The sequence below is a fragment of the Ochlerotatus camptorhynchus genome, unplaced genomic scaffold (genome assembly GCF_037179485.1).
Source record: "Ochlerotatus camptorhynchus isolate MF236.1 unplaced genomic scaffold, CSIRO-AGI_Acam_v1.1 ptg000185l, whole genome shotgun sequence".
Lineage (NCBI taxonomy): Eukaryota > Metazoa > Arthropoda > Insecta > Diptera > Culicidae > Ochlerotatus > Ochlerotatus camptorhynchus.
Window position 1 is genome coordinate 2,803,128 of NW_027040675.1, and position 18,581 is coordinate 2,821,708.

General features: G+C 39.6%; 1 protein-coding gene across 4 annotated transcripts in view; it reads right to left on the reverse strand.

Annotated features, from left to right (window-relative positions):
• The window catches only part of spg (dedicator of cytokinesis spg), a 243,224-nt gene that overhangs the window by 72,875 nt on the left and 151,768 nt on the right, over positions 1-18,581 (reverse strand). Inside the window, exon 1 of one of the 4 annotated variants that reach the window (XM_065223146.1) lies at positions 10,155-11,488. The exons of the other annotated variants lie outside the window; for them this stretch is intronic. Within the exon in view, the coding sequence (XP_065079218.1) occupies positions 10,155-10,204 (50 nt within the window). The 5' untranslated portion in view covers positions 10,205-11,488. Of the gene's footprint in view, positions 1-10,154; positions 11,489-18,581 lie in introns of those variants that run through there. 4 annotated transcript variants of the gene reach the window in all.

The window sequence follows — 18,581 nt, forward strand, 5'->3', positions numbered from 1 at the left end:
ACCGGTGAAAACTAACGATTTTTAATTGGTTCACACTGGACTAGCCTATCGGTCCCAAGACCACCGATTAACGTACCCCATTCTAGTCGAAATTCTAGTACTACACTATGCTAGTTTTGATTCACTATGAAAGTTTGACAGAAGTTTGAGGGGTTCGTGGATTTTCCTATGTTTCGAGGGATGCTTCAATTAGCTTGGGACCGAAGAGAGTACCAGAGTTGAGCCAAAAAGTTTAGCAAGTTTCTTCGGGACCTTCTGGTCTTAGAGTTACATCTATGGTATTATCCTCAATCTTAATCTTAATCTCGGATGTAACTTTAATACGCCGATTTTGGCTCGGATTTTGGCGTATTTGAGAAAATCTTGAATTTTCAAAAAGAACGCAGCTAACCCAAAATCTGCTCTCACAGCTCTCACACACACATATGCACAATCATCAAATGTCATTTATCTGTTTATGTTTCACTGTAGCTGGTCCGACTGCAGATATCAGAAAGATTGTTACGGCTTGGTCCCAGTCGGAACGTCCTTCCGCGGGTGCATCATCTTCATTATCTTTCTGGACAAATTCGACGAATAAATTCGGAAAAGTTGTACGCAGCTTATGGCAGCAGCAAGTGATTGAAATCCCACAACGGACTTTTCTACAACATCCTATTTTCCCCTATTTCATCTTCCATGTTTGCCAAGAAACGTGTTGCCTATTCGGGATTGATTATGCTTCTGATTATGCTGCTCTTCTGGATGAACTTCTCGCCGGAAGTACTGTGAATTTCTAGCAGGAAGTTCTAGGAATCTATTGACAGTAGTTCTCAGAATTTCTCGTCGGAAGTTCTCTGTAATTTTTCACGGAAGTTCTCTGGCTTTCTCCTTGGAGATTCTGTGAATTTCCCCTCGGAAGTTCGCTGAACTTCTCATCAGAAATTTTGTGAAGTTCTCATCGGAAGTTCTCTGAATTTTTCGTTGGATGTTCTCTGTGTCGTGACTGGATCGAAGTTTCCAGCCTCGGTCATGGATCCACGAATCTGCTGCTCCCTCTGTTGGTCCGCTAGTGCCGCTATCCCTTCTGCTGATAGTCCTTTGCTTAGTCCGCTCTCTCCACAGTCCGTCATAAGAATCACGACAATGGCGCAACTCGGTAAATGAGAACCATCCTCTGTTTTGCGAGGATGCTACTGACGCTCCCTGAGAGGGCAGTAGAAATTCTCCCGAGAGGGTAGATGAAATTTCTCCGAGAAGGTAGAAGAAATTCCCCTGAGAACCTAGAAGAAATTCCTCCAAGAGGGTAGATAAAATTTCCATGAGAGGGTAGATGAAATTCCCCCGAGAAGGTAGAAGAAATTCCTCCGAAAAGGTAGAAGAAATTCCTCCGAAAAGGTAGAATAAATTCTCCTGAGAAGGTAGAAGAAATTGCTCCGAGAAGATATAAGAAATTTCTCCGAGAAGGTAGAAGAAATTCCCCTGAGAAGGTAGAAGAAATTCTCCTCACAAGGTAGAATAAATTCCTCCGAGAAGATATAAGAAATTTCTCCGAGAAGGTAGAAAAAATTTCCCCGAGAGGGTTGATGAAATTCCTTCGAGAAGGTAGAAGAAATTCCCCTGAGAACCTAGAAAAAATTCCTCCAAGAGGGTAGATGAAATTTCCATGAGAGGGTAGGTGAAATTCCCCCGAGAAGGTAGAAGAAATTCCTCCAAAAGGTAGAAGAAATTCCTCCGAGAAAGTAGAATAAATTCTCCTGAAAAGGTAGAAGAAATTCCTCCGAGAAGATATAAGAAATTCCTCCGAAAGGGTAGAAGAAATTCCCCTGAGAAGGTAGAAGAAATTCTCCTGACAAGGTAGAAGAAATTCCCCTGAGAAGGTAGAAGATATTCTCCTGACAAGGTAGAAGAAATTCCTCCGAGAAGATATAAGAAATTTCCCCGAGAAGGTAGATGAACTTTCCCCGAGAGGGTAGATGAAATTTCCCCGAGAGGGTAGATGAAATTCCTCCGAGAAGGTTGATAGAATGCCCCGAGAGGGTTGATAAATTGCCCTCGATCTTCAATTAAGAAGAGTAGGAAAGGGGAAGAATGTACTAGATAGAGTTAGTGCGGAACAGAAATGGGTAGAATCAAGTGAGTGTGAAGCGTGATAGTCCTGTAGTAGATAGAGTTAGTGTGGAATAGAAATGGGTAGAATTGAATGATCGTGATAGACCGTATGTAAACGGTTTTGATTGGTTCAGGAATTTTGATACAACTAGACGGCTTTCTTATGACGGACTGTGGAGAGAGCGGACGACCAGCAAAGAACTATCAGCAGAAGGGATAGCGGCACTAGCGGACCAACAGAGGGAGCAGCAGATTCGTGGATACGTGACCGAGGCTGGAAACCAGTCATGACACTCGGAACTTCACTGAACTTCCCCTCGCATGTTCGCTGAATGTATTCTTGGAAGCTTTGAAGTTCTTTTCGGAAGATCTTGGAACTTCTCGCCGGAAGATCTCTGATTTTCTCTGAACTCCTCTGGATTCCTTGTCGGAAGTTCTGTAAACTTCTCCTCGGAAGATGTGCGAACTTCTCCTCGGAAGTTCTCTGAACTTCTCGTTGGAAGTACTATAAACATCTTCGTCGGATGCTCTCTTAACTTCTCGTCAGAACTTCAGGGAACATTGATGAAGTTTTGTGAACGTTAGGGATTTTGTTCAGGTATTCTGAACTTCAGGGAAGTTTTGTAAACTTTTCGTCGGAAGTTCTATGAATATTTTTCGGGAATTATGCGTTCTGTGAACTTGAATTTTGCTTGAAGTTCAAAGAATTTCGCCTGAAGTTCTGAGAAGTTCGCTTGATGTTCAGAGAACTTCCTTTTAAGATTAGAGAGCTCAGAATATCAATCAAATGCGGAGTGACGAACCCGAGCAAAGTCGGTTAACAAAATGAAAGCAAATCGATATTAAAGTTTGCAGTTCCTATCATAATGAAAACTCATTTTGATTTCAATGGTCGCGAAAGAAGTCTGATATCATATTGTGCTTTCATTATGCAGTCAAGACTTTTTAAATCAAAGCAACTTAACTTGAAGTTCTTCTGTTTATTTCTTGTTTAAAATTTAGGTTATTTTAGGTCATTTGTGACTAGCCCAAGGTGACATTTGAGCTCAAATCTTTCAGCGTGAGAAGCATGGATGCTAACCATTTACGACAGGCCCGTATTCAGTCAAACATTATGAATGCAAAATCAGTAATCAAATTGATTTCATTGAAAGCAGAATTAGTTTTCCGTTTGATTCAACAGTGTAAAATTTTGCTCTCATTTTTGCTGTGTTAACCGTTAAGTCAACCAAAATGAGATCAAATGGAGTATTCAAAATAAGTTACATCATAACAGCAAATTTTGATTTCAATTTGATCTCTAACTTTGCTCGGGAACACACTTATAATTGCAAATTTTGAAGAAATTCTTGGGCTGAACACACAATCTCGATTTATGAGAATCTAGCACCACTACATATCGCCAGATATGTGTCTTCCTTGTTATACTCCAGACCGTGCTCACTTCACCATTAGCAGTTCCTCATTTGAATATGATCTGACCATGAAACAAGTAACTCGTGGAATTCCAGATCAACTTGGACCTATTATTATCCCGCGTATTTTACTCTAACTCTAGCTCAAATCAACTTCCCATTGGGGATGATTTCCAACATGCCCACAGACAATTACTTCATCTTCTCGGATAGTCTCAGTTCGATTGAGGCTATTCGGTCGATGAAAACAGGTAGGCACTCATCTTATTTCCTTTCAAAGGTAAGGGAGCAGATGAGTGTGTTGGTCGATAGATCATATATGATTACCTTTGTATGGGTCTCCTCACATTGCTCAATCCCAGGCAATCAGAAAGCGGATTTTATGACAGGCAAATTTCACACGATGAATTTGACCATTTAGTGCGTCAGAGTACCCTTTCGAGTTGGCAAACCGATTGGAACACTGGAAATCTTGGACGGTGGTTACATTCAATTATTCCTAATGTTTCTTCGAGAGAGTGATTTAAAAGTTTGGACTTAAGTCGTGACTTCATTCGCGTGATGAGTAGACTTATGTCCAATCTCGCTAGATGCCCATCTCCATAGAATAAACCTCGTGGACAGCAACATCTGTCGGTGTGGAAACGGTTACGATTACATCTATCACGCTGTTTGGAATTGTACGGATAATGACGCCGCCAGAGAGCGATATTTGAATACCCTCGAGGCCCAAGGAAGACAACCCTATATCCCTATCGGAGACTTGTTGAGAACCCGCGATATCTGCTATATGCAGTCGATTTATGTGTTTCTGCAAATGTCTAGTATAAGAATTTAATTCCTTTGTCTTTTGTATGTCTTTAATAGTTTTTGTTTGTCTTGTTCCCCCGTTTCGATGGGTCTCATCGTCGTCCACTGGTCACCATAGCCGGTCGAACTCCAGACGAAACTAGAACCATAGACTTTACTCTAAGACTAGAAGTTCCCGAAATAACGTGCTCAACTTTTTGGCTCAGCTCAGGTACTCTCTTCGGTCCCAAGCTAATCGATTCACCCCTCGAAACATAGGAAAATCCACTAACCCCTCATTTTATCTGTCAAACTTTCATAGCAAATCAAAACAAACATTGTGTAGTAGTAGAATTTCGACTAGAATGGGGTACGTTAATCGTTTGCTTGGGACCAATAGGCTAGTCAAGTAGTGAGCCAATTTTAAATAGTTAGTTTCGTATTGATTGTTGCTAGAACCGCACTACCGTTCATACTGGCGACAACGCTCTGATGAGACATCGAAACCTCACCCCTAAGCTCCTTCCCTGATCCTATCCTTCGACAATGTACCCCTCTAACCTCGGGTAAGCCGCGAGTATTCGGCCCAACTCCTACTAGACATAGCATTAAGTGAATTTTGTTGAACAATGAGCAATGAATTATCGGCTCCGTAAAGCAAACGCGATTGAGCATTCCAGATAAACGAACTAGATAAAAAAGATCAGCTTCGTTTTAAAATCAGAGAACTTCCCTTCAAGTTATCATCACATCAATAGATTGCATAGTAACTCTTTAAAGCTCTTTCGGAGTAGCGTTCTTCAAGGTAGTATTGTAAACTCTAAAGAATTTCAGCGCACTTCAGAGTTGTTTTGTGAGCTTCAGAGAAATTCTTCGAACGTCAAGCATTTCTTAGCACTTCTTCGAATTTTTTGAACTTCAAGATTAAACTTGAACTTCGAGATCTTCAAAGATAATGTCGAAAGGACTGAACACAATGACAACGGCAAACGCGCAATGTACTAAAATCGCGCTAACCACTGTACCACTGCCGCTTTGCCGCATGCATGCGTGCAACATATATGTATTATTTAGAGTCGTCTCTTACAATTTCAATCAGTTGGAGATCTTTAAACTAGCTAATCGTCATGAAGTCATACGGTAAATTCTCCGAAGTTCAGTGATCGTCTTTGAATTTGCATTTACTTCACAAAATTTGGGAACACTTTTAAGAAGTACCATGGGAAATATCGATAGCTTCCGAGAAGAGTTATGAATATCAGGAAAACTACGGGAGCTTAAGGAAAGTTTCGTGAATTTTGGGGAAGTCCACAGAATTCTAATTTATTTAGAAGTTAAAAGAACATCTGGGGAGTAAAGATATCTTTAGGGAAGTCCCGACTACTGAAAGTTTAAAGATCTTCAATAGAATATTTAGAAAACTTCGTACATTTCAGGAAAATATTGAAAACTTCATCGAAGATCTAGAGTAGGTTTTAGAAGAACTTCAGAGTAGTTCGTACGCGAACTTAGTTCTGATGAGAATTTCTGAGTATCTGAGGAGAAGTTCAAAGTAATTCTGAGGAGAACTTCAAAGAAGTTCCGACGAGAACTTAGTTCTGAGGAGAATTTCGGAGTTGTTCTGAGGAGAACTTCAAAGTATCGAGTAGTTCAGAGAAGTTTTGTGAAGAGTTTCAGAGTAAGTCTGGTGAGAACTTCAGAGTAGTTCTGAGGAGACCTTCAGGGTAGTGCCAGTTCTGTGGAGAGTTTCTGAGTAGTTTTGAGGAGAACTTCAGAGTTGTTCTAAGGAGAACTTCAGAGTATTTCGGTGAAGAATTTCAAAAGAAGTCTGAGGAGAACTTCAGAGTAATTCTTAGGAGAATTTCAGAGTAGTTCTGAGGAGAACTTCAGAGTATTCCTGTGAAGAGTTTCAGAGTAAGTCTGAAAAGAACTTCAGAGGAGTTCTGAGGAGAATTTCAGAGTAGTTCTGAGGAGACCTTCAGGGTAGTACCAGTTATGTGGAGAGTTTCAGAGTAGTTTTGAGGATAACTTCAGAGTTGTTCTAAGGAGAATTTCAGAGTATTTCTGTGAAGAGTTTCAGAGGAAGTGTCTGAGGAGAACTTTAGAGTAATTCTGAGGAGAATTTTAGAGTTGTTCTGAGGAGAACTTCAGAGTATTCCTGTGAAGAGTTTCAGAGTATGTCTGAGGAGAGCTTCAGAGCAGTTCTGAGGAGACCTTCAGGATAGTACCAGTTCTGTGGAGAGTTTCAGAGTAGTTCTGAGGAGAACTTCAGAGTATTTCTGTGAAGAGTTTCAAAGGACGTCTGAGGAGAACTTCAGAGTAATTCTGAGGAGAATGTCAGAGTAGTTCTGAGGAGACTTTCAGATTAGTTCTGTAGAGATTTTCAGAGTAGTTTTGAGGAGAACTTCAGAGTTGTTCTGAGGAGAACTTCAGAGTATTTCTGTGAAGAGTCTGAGGAGAACTTCCGAGTATTTCTGAGGAGAATATCAGAGTAGTTCTGAAGAGAACTTCAGAGTAAATCTGAGGAGAACTTCAGAGTAATTCTGAGGAGAATTTCAGAGTAGTTCTGAGGAGAACTTCACAGTATTCCAGTGAAGAGTTTCAGAGTAAATCTGAGGAGAACTTCAGAGTAGTTCTGAGGAGACCTTCAGGGTAGTACCAGTTCTATGGAGAGTTTCTGAGTAGTTTTGAGGAGAACTTCAGAGTTGTTCTAAGGAGAACTTCAGAGTATTTCTGTGAAGAGTTTTAAAGGAAGTCTGAGGAGAACTTCAGAGTAATTCTGAGGAGAATTTCAGAGTAGTTCTGAGGAGACTTTCAAAATATTTCTGTGGAGATTTTCAGAGTAGTTTTGAGGAGAACTTCAGAGTTGTTCTGATGAGAACTTCAGAGTATTTCTGTGAAGAGTTTCAGAGTAAGTCTGAGGAGAACTTCAGAGTAGTCTTGAGGAGACCTTCAAGGTAGTACCAGTTCTGCGGAGAGTTTCAGAGTAGTTTTGAGGAGAACTAAGGAGAACTTCAGAGTATTTCTGTGAAGAGTTTCAGAGGAAGTCTGAGGAGAACTTCAGAGTAATTCTGAGGAGAGTTTCAGAGTATTTCTGAGGAGACCTTCAGGGTAGTTCTGTGAAGAGTTTCAGAGTAGTTTTGAGGAGAACTTCACAGAATTTCAGGGCAGTTCTGAGAACTCCAGAGAAGTTCCATTGGCCTCAGGAAAATTTCGGGAAATTTATTAAACTCTCCGGAAGCACCCGGAACATGTCTGGCTCCGGAAGCACCCGGAACATGTCGTGGTCTTGAGTACTTAATATGGCCAGTAATGTTCTTATTTTTGGATTCTCATGTAGCTTGATGTGTCACTAGAGGATGTAGGTTAAAGTTTCACTTCTCCGGTGGTATCCGGAACATGTCCGGATCTGGCCAAAGTGGTACTGAGTACTTCATATGGTCACCAATGATCTTATTTATGTGTCGCATGAGGGTGTAGGTTAAAGAAGAATGTGGCCACATCCCCGAGGGTACCCGTAACATGTCCGGATTTTGCTAACGTCTTCAGTACTTAATATGGCCAATGATCTTATGTTTGAATTCTGATGTAATTTGATGCGTCGCATGTGAGTGTTGGTTCAAGAATAATTCGTCCAGTTCCCCGGGGGTGCCCGAAATATGGTCTAACTTGGTCTTCAGTACTTAATATGGCCACGAATTATCGTATCTTTGAATTCTGATGTAGTTTGATGTGTCGCATGTAGGTGTTGATTCAAGAAAAATCTAACCACTTCTCCTGGGGGTACGCGGAACATGCCCGGATGCGGCCAACGTGGTCCTGAGTACTTAATATAGCCAAAATTGATCTTATTTTTGAATTCTGATATAGTTCAGAACATGTCCGGATGCATGGTTCTGACTACTTACTACGCCCTTGGATGATTATTTGGTTCACGTCTTGAACGATCTGGTTATCTCAAAATTACAGGTTGCCGCTCAACCGAACCGCGTTTTTTTTTTTCCAAAATGCGCTCTTTGTGAGTTGTCAAACGCGTTTCAGTGTATTGCAAAAATTAGCGCTATGCCACTATCATTGTGTTCAGCCCTTAAGGTGGAGGTGACATGACACTTCACCAGGACAGCGAGTCACCTCACTTCTCACAACATGCAGAATAGGCCTGAAATTGATATTTCTGCAGTATGCAGCGCCTCTTTGAAGTTTACGGGAAATTGGTTAGAGTAATCGAAAGTTTGTAAAACCACTCTGAAGTAGGGCAGACTTCATCAGAACACATATGAGCTTAGCTCATATTAGCTGATCTTCTCTGAGCTGTTTAGTGTAATTTAGAGAACTCTACTGAAGTTATTTGAATTTCCTTGAGCTCATGTGAGTTTTCCAGAAGTTCAATGAAATTTGTCAATTTGTTCTGCTAATTTCAGATTGGTGAATGAAGAGAAGCTGGCGAATATGACGGACTTTTTGAGAAATTGAGTGAACGATTGGACTTGCAAAGGAAGTACGTTTTGCTACTTGGTATGCAGAGGAAATTTGGTGAATAGTTGGGGAAGGTTTGAAAGTACGAGCTCATTGCTGGATGTGAACATTTTGAAAAATACGATGCACCTTTGGTTTGCAACGATGGGGAGTAGTTGGGTGATATCGGACTTGTTGGTGATTGACTTAAGGGTGAGTTGTTTGGACTGGTTGGGACTCGTTGAAGAGTACGCAAGAGAGGCGCCACCTGATAATACAAGCCTATTCCATTAAGGGTGGGTTTCGTGATCGTTAAGGCCCAAGCGCAATGACAGCGGAAAAGCCCGATCAGAGTAAGTCTACTTGCCGGATTGAAAACAAGTTAGAACCAAATCGACTTCGGTTAGGCAACTTGATGTCATTTGTGACAACTGTCAAACCTTCCGTTTCCGTTTCGCTTCCGCCCACATTGCGTTTGGGCCTTTAGCGGCGTTACCCACCGTTCTGGCGTATCGTGAGTGGCACAAAGTGAGGGTTTGATTCCTGCTCAAGCCGGTGGAACTTTTCGCAACCCGAAAATTTCCCTATTGGTCTACTGGGAGCGTGTTGTCCGTTAACTACTGTCTAAGTATTCAGTCTGTGCATCCTGTGGTTGAAGACGGTGTCAAATGAATTGTTTAACTCTTTAACGAGACCCAGTGATTTGCCGACAAGTCCAAAATACTCACGACGTTACAATATCCAGCTGCCTAGAAAAATTCTTGTCGCATTCTTCACCCAGCAACCTTAAACACATCGGCATGATCAAAGATTATCACGCCCGATGAACCGTCACGATTAACTCCAGAGTCTTATGTTTCCTGGATAGCATCATCATCCTGGAATGCATCGGGTATTTTTTTTAAATTGAACTGGCTTCGTTGAACAAAATAGAAGTAGGTATTCGAGGACGGTCGACTGCAGATCCTAAAGCAGCAATGAGCAGAATATTCTAGACCAAAAACCAACTCTAGAATCAAAACACATCTTAACATGACAATTTACTTTGGTACGTTGTCTAACAATTCAATCTGTTTTTTTTTCTCGATGCGCAATTTCAGATTGCGAAATGCAGTTGTCATCTTAAAGAAAATGGAAGCCGGAATGCAATGACGTCTGATTTTTACAATCTCAAAGTTTGCGTCGGAAAAAAGATTATTTGAATTTTAGGAAAACGCACGAAAGTAAATTTCCCCTATGAATCATCCTCGGAGTCTTCCACAACTTCCTCAGAAGCTCTTCAGACGTCCAATGTTGTTCCAAACCCGGTATTTTAAGGGTTAACGTTTTTTAATTACTGCAGCTCCCTGCACAATGCCCCTAATTAGCCGCAACCAAAACAGCAAATTCAACACAAACAAATACCTTCTTCGGTTCCTGGTCATATCGCGCTCCAGCGGCACATAGAACGTCATACTGCCATCAACGCTCGGTAAACAATAATACTTTAACGATAACACAACAAATCAACACCAACCAACGCAGTCACACTGGGGGAAAACACTAATCAAATTGCCACCCTATCTCTCTCTCTGCATTAGTGCATTTTAATTTCACAATTCACCACAGAAAAATTCCGCAAACATTTCTCACTTTTCCTTCACGGAGGACTGCCGAAAAAACCGCAACCGTAGCACCGTAACCAGCGTGATTTCGCGTCTCGCACAAAATTACTCATCACCGATCTCCTCCGCGTCGTCGTCGTTGTCAGCTATCGTCGTATGTATGTGATAACGACGCTTACACGGTGCGCGGTGGTGTTATCGGCAGCTGCTATCGCTACCAGGTATTTTTTGATTCAATTTATTTTTCCGTTATCGATTACCAACTACCCGCCGCGGCCACGGGATAATGCACTAATTCACACACAAACACAGCCCCATTGAGAGGAGCTTAACGGGGTGGCACAACAGCTCCCAACAGTACACCTAAACACACGTGAGTGGGTAAACCTGACCAACCGAAATTGGATTGGGTATTGTAACTCTTTTGTTTTCACCGTTTTACGCCAATACCTTGATGGGTAATTAGCCGATGCCCAGTGAGGGATGGGTGTGTGTGTTTGTCTATCTAGCTATAGTCTATACTATCGCTTCCCGCATTCGGGATTTTTCACTCGCTAGTGTTTTCCCTTTTCCAGGGCTTCGTCGGTAGCGAGGCGACCTTCCGTCTCAGGTGCACTATCAACGGGTACTACCCAGCACGCTGCGATGGTGGAAAATGCAGGTGCCAAAGGTGAAAAGCTCAATCAAAAGTGTGCACGGAAAAAGTAAACACTACCGACATACAGATCGACTACAATTTTCACACATGTGTTCCATCAGCCGACGACGACGACAGCGAATTAAACTACCCGACCTCGAGTGTGTTCATCTTCGCGCGTTCATCGACGAAGCCCGATCCAGCGGCCTGCATCGCATCGGCTTGTGTTTGTTGTGATAAGATAAATAATTAATTCATTGTGTTTTGGACTGAAGTTGTAATTTCTCTAGGCTGCAGCCCATCATCGCTGTGGTATGTACAATATACCTAGGCACAAACAAACGAACGAACGACGATGACGATGAGTTTGATATATGTGTCAGTTGCGTGTGGGGCGGATGATGATGCTGGCTGGTGATGACAAGAGGAAAAGTGTTGCTTGCAGAAAGTAAAACAGTATAAAATTCAGGGCATATACGGAGCTGAAATGATGGCAGGTGGGTAGCCTAGGTTATACAGTGCTTACTACCAGTGAGTTTCTGTAACAGCTGAAACTGATGCACTCTCGGTATAGCAAGGTTAGACCAACTGTTGGGTTCCCGATAAATTTATAGACGTCAATGGCAGCTGGTGTAAATTAGACGTCATATAAGACTGACATTAATTGATGCATTGTTCCCAATAGTTTATCATCGCTGAATTTCTCTACAAATGTTGGATGCTATTTAGGCCTAATGCCCTTTGAAAAATTGGCAAAGAGTAAGGTGGGGCAAAAGTTCGACTTAAGAAGAAAAATTAAAAATTACCAAAACTCGTAGCCTTTGGAATCAAATCTATTCCATACACAGGATCCCTCATTAAAAGTTTACAACTTTCTCTTACAGAACGATGATGAGGTTCCAGCCCTTTCGTAGCTAGAACGAATTTTTCTGAAGAGTATTCAAAACCGAAATTTTGCCCCACCGGAGTGGGACTAAATCGTAAAAAGTAGGACATGGCCATTTGCGACGAAACTATAGAGTGTAGCATTTTGATGTCTTCTAGAATGTTTCTTAATTTTTTGAGTACTTTATTTGAGTAGTGCAAATGTTTGCTTAAGGGGGATATACACCCTGAATAAAAACTTTTTTATGTCTTGTAAATTGATGAATATCTATAGAAACATTGAGCATTAGCCTGAGCATGATAGACCGCCCACGGTTGCTACTCTGTAATTGCCACACACACACAAAAAGATTATTAAATGAGACGTAATTGAACAACGGACTTAATATTGTATGATGTTATTCGAAAAATGACTTTTTTTTTTTTTTTTTTTAACTCTTTATTTGTTCCAAATTCAAAATAAATTACATTTCATTTTTAACCTAGGTGCTCCAGTTACTACAGTAACTTACCAGCCTTAATTGTTATGATATATATCTAAGTGTTTTTACATTGTTCCTGTCTTAGCAATTCAGTATTTTAAACAGGTTTTTTAAACCTGCATGTCAGTATAACAATTGATAGCTTAAAACTAAATAACTAAAACTAAATCTTATCTAAGTATAAAGGGAATTAATCGTTGCAATTGAGGATTGTAACGATTTTTGCCGGAAATTATTAATTATGTTGTTGGACATTTGTGCTAAAGTCTCAACATTCGAAATTCTATGTACTTCGGTAGTACTGTACCAGGGAGGCAACTTCAAAATCATCTTCAGAATTTTGTTCTGAATCCTTTGAAGTGCTTTTTTCCTGGTAGTGCAGCAACTAGACCATATTGGCACAGCGTAAAGCATGGCCAGTCTAAAAACTTGTTTAAATATTAGAAGTTTATTCGTCAGGCAAAGTTTGGATTTCCTGTTTATAAGAGGATACAAACATTTTATATATTTGTTACATTTGGCTTGAATGCCCTCAATGTGATCTTTAAAAGTTAATTTTTGGTCAAGAACTAATCCAAGATATTTCACTTGGTTTGACCAGGAAATTGGAACTCCGTTCATAGTGACTATGTGACTACTACTAGGTTTCAAAAAGGAAGCCCTGGGCTTATGTGGAAATATTATAAGTTGAGTTTTGGAAGCGTTGGGAGAAATCTTCCATTTTTGTAAATAAGAAGAGAAAATATCTAAACTTTTCTGAAGTCTGCTGCAAATAACACGAAGACTTCTTACTTTAGCGGAAATGCCTGTGTCATCAGCGAACAAAGATTTGTGGCAATCCTGAGGCAAATCAGGGAGGTCTGAAGTGAAAATGTTATACAATATAGGCCCAAGAATGCTACCCTGAGGAACTCCTGCTCTAACAGGTAGTCGATTAGATTTGGAATTTTGATAATTTACCTGCAGAGTTCTGTCAGTTAAATAATTTTGAACTAATTTCATAATGTAAAGTGGAAAATTAAACTTTTTCAATTTAGCAATCAAACCTTCATGCCAAACACTGTCGAATGCTTTTTCTATGCCTAGAAGAGCAACTCCAGTTGAGTGGCCTTCAGATTTGTTTGAACGAATTAAATTGGTAACTCTCAAGAGTTGATGAGTAGTTGAATGCCCATGGCGAAATCCAAACTGCTCATCTGCAAAAATTGAGTTCGTATTGATGTGAAGCATCATTCTATTCAAAATTATTTTTTCAAAAAGTTTACTTATTGAAGAAAGCAAACTTATTGGACGGTAGCTAGAAGCTTCAGCTGGATTTTTATCCGGCTTCAAAATTGGAACAACTTTTGCATTTTTCCATTTATCAGGAAAGTATGCCAAATGGAAACATCTGTTAAATAATTTTACCAGGAAAGACAAGGTACTCTCTGGGAGTTTTTTGATGAGGATATAGAAAATTCCATCATCACCTGGAGCTTTCATATTTTGAAATTTTTTAGTTATAGACCTTACTTCGTCCAAATCAGTCCCCCAGGAATCATCAAAAATATTTTCCCGAGAGAAAATATTCAGATAATCCCGAGCAACCTGATTCTCAATAGGACTAGTAAGACCCAAACTGAAATTATGGGAACTCTCGAATTGCTTAGCAAGTTTCTGAGCTTTTTCCAAATTTGTGATCAAAATTTTACCACCTTCTTTAAGCGCTGGAATTGGCTTTTGAGGTTTTTTCAAAAATTTTGTGAGTTTCCAAAAGGGTTTGGAACTCGGGTCTAATTTAGAAACATTATTTTCAAAAGTTTTGTTCCTCAGGGCAGAGAATCGCTTTTTAATTTGTTTTTGCAAATCCCGCCAGATAACTTTCATGGCAGGATCGCGTGTTCTTTGAAATTGTCTCCTACGGACATTTTTAAGACGGATCAAGAGCTGAAGATCATCGTCTATTATAATTGAATCGAATTTAACCTCGCATTTTGGTACTGAGGCAGCTCTTGCTTCAACTATAGAAGTAGTCAGAGATTCAAGAGCATAATTAATTTCATCTTTGGTTTGCAAAGGAATGTTTGGATCGAAGTTATATTCCATAAATGTTCGATATTGCTCCCAATCAGCTCTATGGTAATTGAAAGTAAAGCTGTTGGGATTAGAAATTATTTCTTGGGATATTTCAAAAGTTACTGGAAGGTGATCAGAACCGAAGTCAGCATGGGTAACCAATTGGCTACAAAGATGACATGAATCAGTTAAGACCAAATCAATAGTTGAGGGATTTCTTGCAGAAGAAAAGCATGTTGGGCTGTTTGGATATTGAATAGTGTAATAACCTGCAGAACAATCATCAAACAGAATATTACCATTGGAATTGCTTTGAGCATTATTCCATGAGCGGTGTTTTGCATTAAAATCACCAATAATGAAGAATTTAGACCTATGACGGGTAAGTTTCTGGAGGTCACCCTTGAGAAAATTCTTTTGCTGGCCTACGCATTGGAATGGCAAATAGGCAGCTATAAACGTAAGTTGTCCAAATTTTGTTTCAACAGAAACTCCCAAAGTTTCAAAAACTTTGGTTTCAAATGAAGAAAGAATTTTATGCTTGATTCGTCTATGAATAATGATGGCAACGCCACCACAGGGTCCATCAAGACGATCATTTCTATAAATCAAGTAATTTACGTCCTTCTTAACCTTATGGTCAGGTTTAAGGAACGTTTCAGTTATAACGGCAATATGCACGTTATGAACTCTCAAAAAATTAAATAGCTCGTCTTCATTATCTTTAAGAGATCGAGCATTCCAATTTAAAATGTTTAATGCTTTAAAATCCATTACTGAATTTTAAAGTCATGACAATATTATTAGCAAATTTTACTCCAGTTTGAATAGCATCAAACATGGAGTTAGATTTAAGCATATCAGAAATCATGTCAATTAATGAATTCTGTAAAAATTCCATTTTAGGGGCAGTAATGCTTCCTAAGTCAAAATTGTCAAAATTTCCGTTAGAACGTTGGTTAGTATTTTGATTTCTACCCGCTGCAATAGCAGCATAGGTAGCTCCATTAACTCGCTGAACATTGTTAGCAGCGAGTGGAGTAGGTACAGATGAAACATTTGAAGCAGGGGTGATATTTGTACCTACGGGTACGAATGTAGAATTTGTTCCTCGCTGACCGTTGTTAACAGCAGAGGAATTTGTACCTGGTCGGAAACGTGGAGCGTTTCCTACCTGTCGGTTAGAACGAGATTTTAGGATCGCTTTGCGAGTCTTACATTCCCAAAAATTGGATTTGTGGTTTTCACCACAATTTGAACATTTAAATTTCTTAGGATCTTCCTTCACAGGACAGTCGTCCTTTGCGTGAGAGGAATCACCACAATTCATGCATTTAGCTGGCATGTAGCAATTTTTAGTTCCGTGACCCCATCCCTGGCACTTACGGCACTGAGTGAGGTTTTGGAAATTTCCTCCAGTCTTCCTGAAGTGTTCCCACTTCACTCGGACATGGAGCATAAGGCTAGCTTTTTCTAAGGCCTTAAGGTTGTTTAGTTCACTAGACTTGAAGTGAACTAAATAAAAATCATTAGAAATCCCGTTGCGCGAATCGCCAGGACGGGATTTCATTTTCATTTTGATTACTTGGAGTGGCACAACTCCAAGTAATTTTGCCAGTTCATCTTTGATCTGATCCAGGGATTCACCACTGGGCAGTCCTTTCATGACAACCTTGAACACACGTTCAGTTTTGGTGTCGTAAGTAAAAAATTTGTGCTTCTTCTCAGTAAGATACTTGAGAAGACATTTAAATCCGTCCAAGGTTTCAGCCAATACACGGCATTCACCCCGACGTCCAATTTGTAGTGAAAACTTAACTTTCACGAAATTCAAAAGTTCCATGCGAAGAGCATGGAAATCGGTAGTGGTTATCACAATAGGGGGAATCTTTTCCTTCTTGGCATTAAGCCGGGAAAGTTTACTAGAATTTTTCTTGGATGATGGATCATTCTCATCATCCGTGAGCAAATCAAATTGATTACTCAAATTAATTTCTTCAGAAGGGGGGTCAAGAGTTTGCCCCTTTCTTTTGCGTTTAGGCGCCATGGCGGCAGTAAATTTTTTATCCAAATCGACTTCCAAGCAGATTACTATAAGAATCTGAAGGATCGAAGAGGAATTTTCCAAATCGATATCCAAGAAGGATTACCTCGGGTAGGGTCCAAACAAGGATCGAAGAGGAATAAGAGGAGTTGAACAAGGTAGAAAATTTTAACAGGTTGAGCACTGAAAAGTGCTGTTTAAATTTGTTGTAGCTTTAGGTAGTAGTAACACTTCCTTAAGCAAAAAGCAAATAGATCCGCACGGCAAGAGAGCACGATGCGGACTGGCGAAAAATGACTTAATTTTACGTTTCACAAGACGCACCCCAAAACCCCCCGGTCATTTTATTGCAACTTTCCATCATAAACCTCACAATATTGCTTCTTGAAAAATAATTTTACATGCATGTACTCAAAAGTATGTGAGCATTCTTTTTTTTTCAGTGTGGGAGGATTTAAAATTACACGAACGAATGCTACACACTTAGAAAAAACTAATTTTACACGTGACGGAATTCATCTATGACATAAAATATGAAACGTATACAAATGTGTCTTGTTATTTTAAGTGCTCCGAGACTGAAAATTTCGATGCTCGATGAAAAGTACGTTTGATTAAGCTATATTTCGCGTCTATTATGACTCAAATTTATGTCAAAATTGACGCTCGTATATGTCAGTCTCAGAGCACCTAAATTTACATGATTTTTTTCTAAGCGTGTAGCTCAACGCAAGCAAAACTTCAACGTCGTCGGTCGTGAGTGGTTCGATATTTTTTTAATTCGTTGATCAACTATTTAATACAAACTTCAACGTTCTAAAGCGATAGTATTTTTTTTTAAATAAATCTTTGACACTTTTAATGCCATTCTTATTCTGTGTATGCGTATTTGAATATTTTCTTTTGTAATTATTTACTTGTACAGGCTCAATCGAATAAACTTTACAGAGCCAAGTTATCATTTGCGTTTTACATAATTAATGTCTTAAATCTAGAGTTAAAGGAATTGAACCGATTACTCGCTGTCTCGTATTTGAATATAAAATCAGAAGTTTCAAAAGTACTGCTTGTATTTCGTTTATTTTAGGACTACTGAATTGAAACGTAACATGTGAAAAGAATCAATCATTCATATGTAAACAATGACAATGAACGTCGATTATTCATGCATTAAAACCCATTCAGGTAAACCAAATTTACTTGACCAGATTCTACTGCTGTTCTGCCTTAATGAGTTTTAATCCACGAATCATCAACGCCATTGTTCACACTTGGTTCATTGGATCTTTTCACATGTTGTGTCAGAATTCTCCTGCACGAAATTGCGGATTTGGTTAAATCTGTAATGCAAATCCCTTTTCCTATCCAGCCGCCACAATCTGGCTGAGTTTTTGGTAGGGAACATATAATTTGACGTTTGGGTTGTGCCGTTTGAAGTGCAAACGTTCAAATTTGATCGTTTACACGTCAAATGGCACAAGCCAAACTTCAAATCTTATGTTCCCTACCAGAAACTCAGCCAGATTGTGGCGGCCATAAGCGATCGTAAAATACTGGATAGCTGTTAGAAGGAACATTCAGTAGGAAGCTGAAAAATACGTCTCATTATAATTTTACATGTCAACAAACTTGAACGAGTAAAATTACAATTTTGTTTTATTTAACGTCATGTAAAAATACTATCGGACGCCATTGTATGTCATTTGAGTCGCTTACATGTGTCGGTCTTAGGAGAAACGATATGCTGAATTGATGTCCTAACGAATCAATATCGCGAAGGAGCTTGGGTTTGAACCCATGGTCTTCTGCTCAGTAAGTAAAAACGTTTGCCACTAGGCAAATGAGCTCCTTTTTAATCATCGAGTTGCTGTTATTACCATGTAGTCAAACATATTAAAACGACTGACAAATCTTGAATGTGGATGCACCAGTAAGCACAAATGGTCGTTCTAAGGCGTTGATGAATATCTATACAAACATTGTAGATAGTCATTTTAAGAAACTTTGTGGACGAAAATTTTCTATCTCTCAAAACGGTAAAAAAACGTTTTTCATATCTGTTTTGTTTGAATTTTCCAATTTTTTCAATGTTCTACTAAGTTTTTTTTTTTCATTGATTTGTTT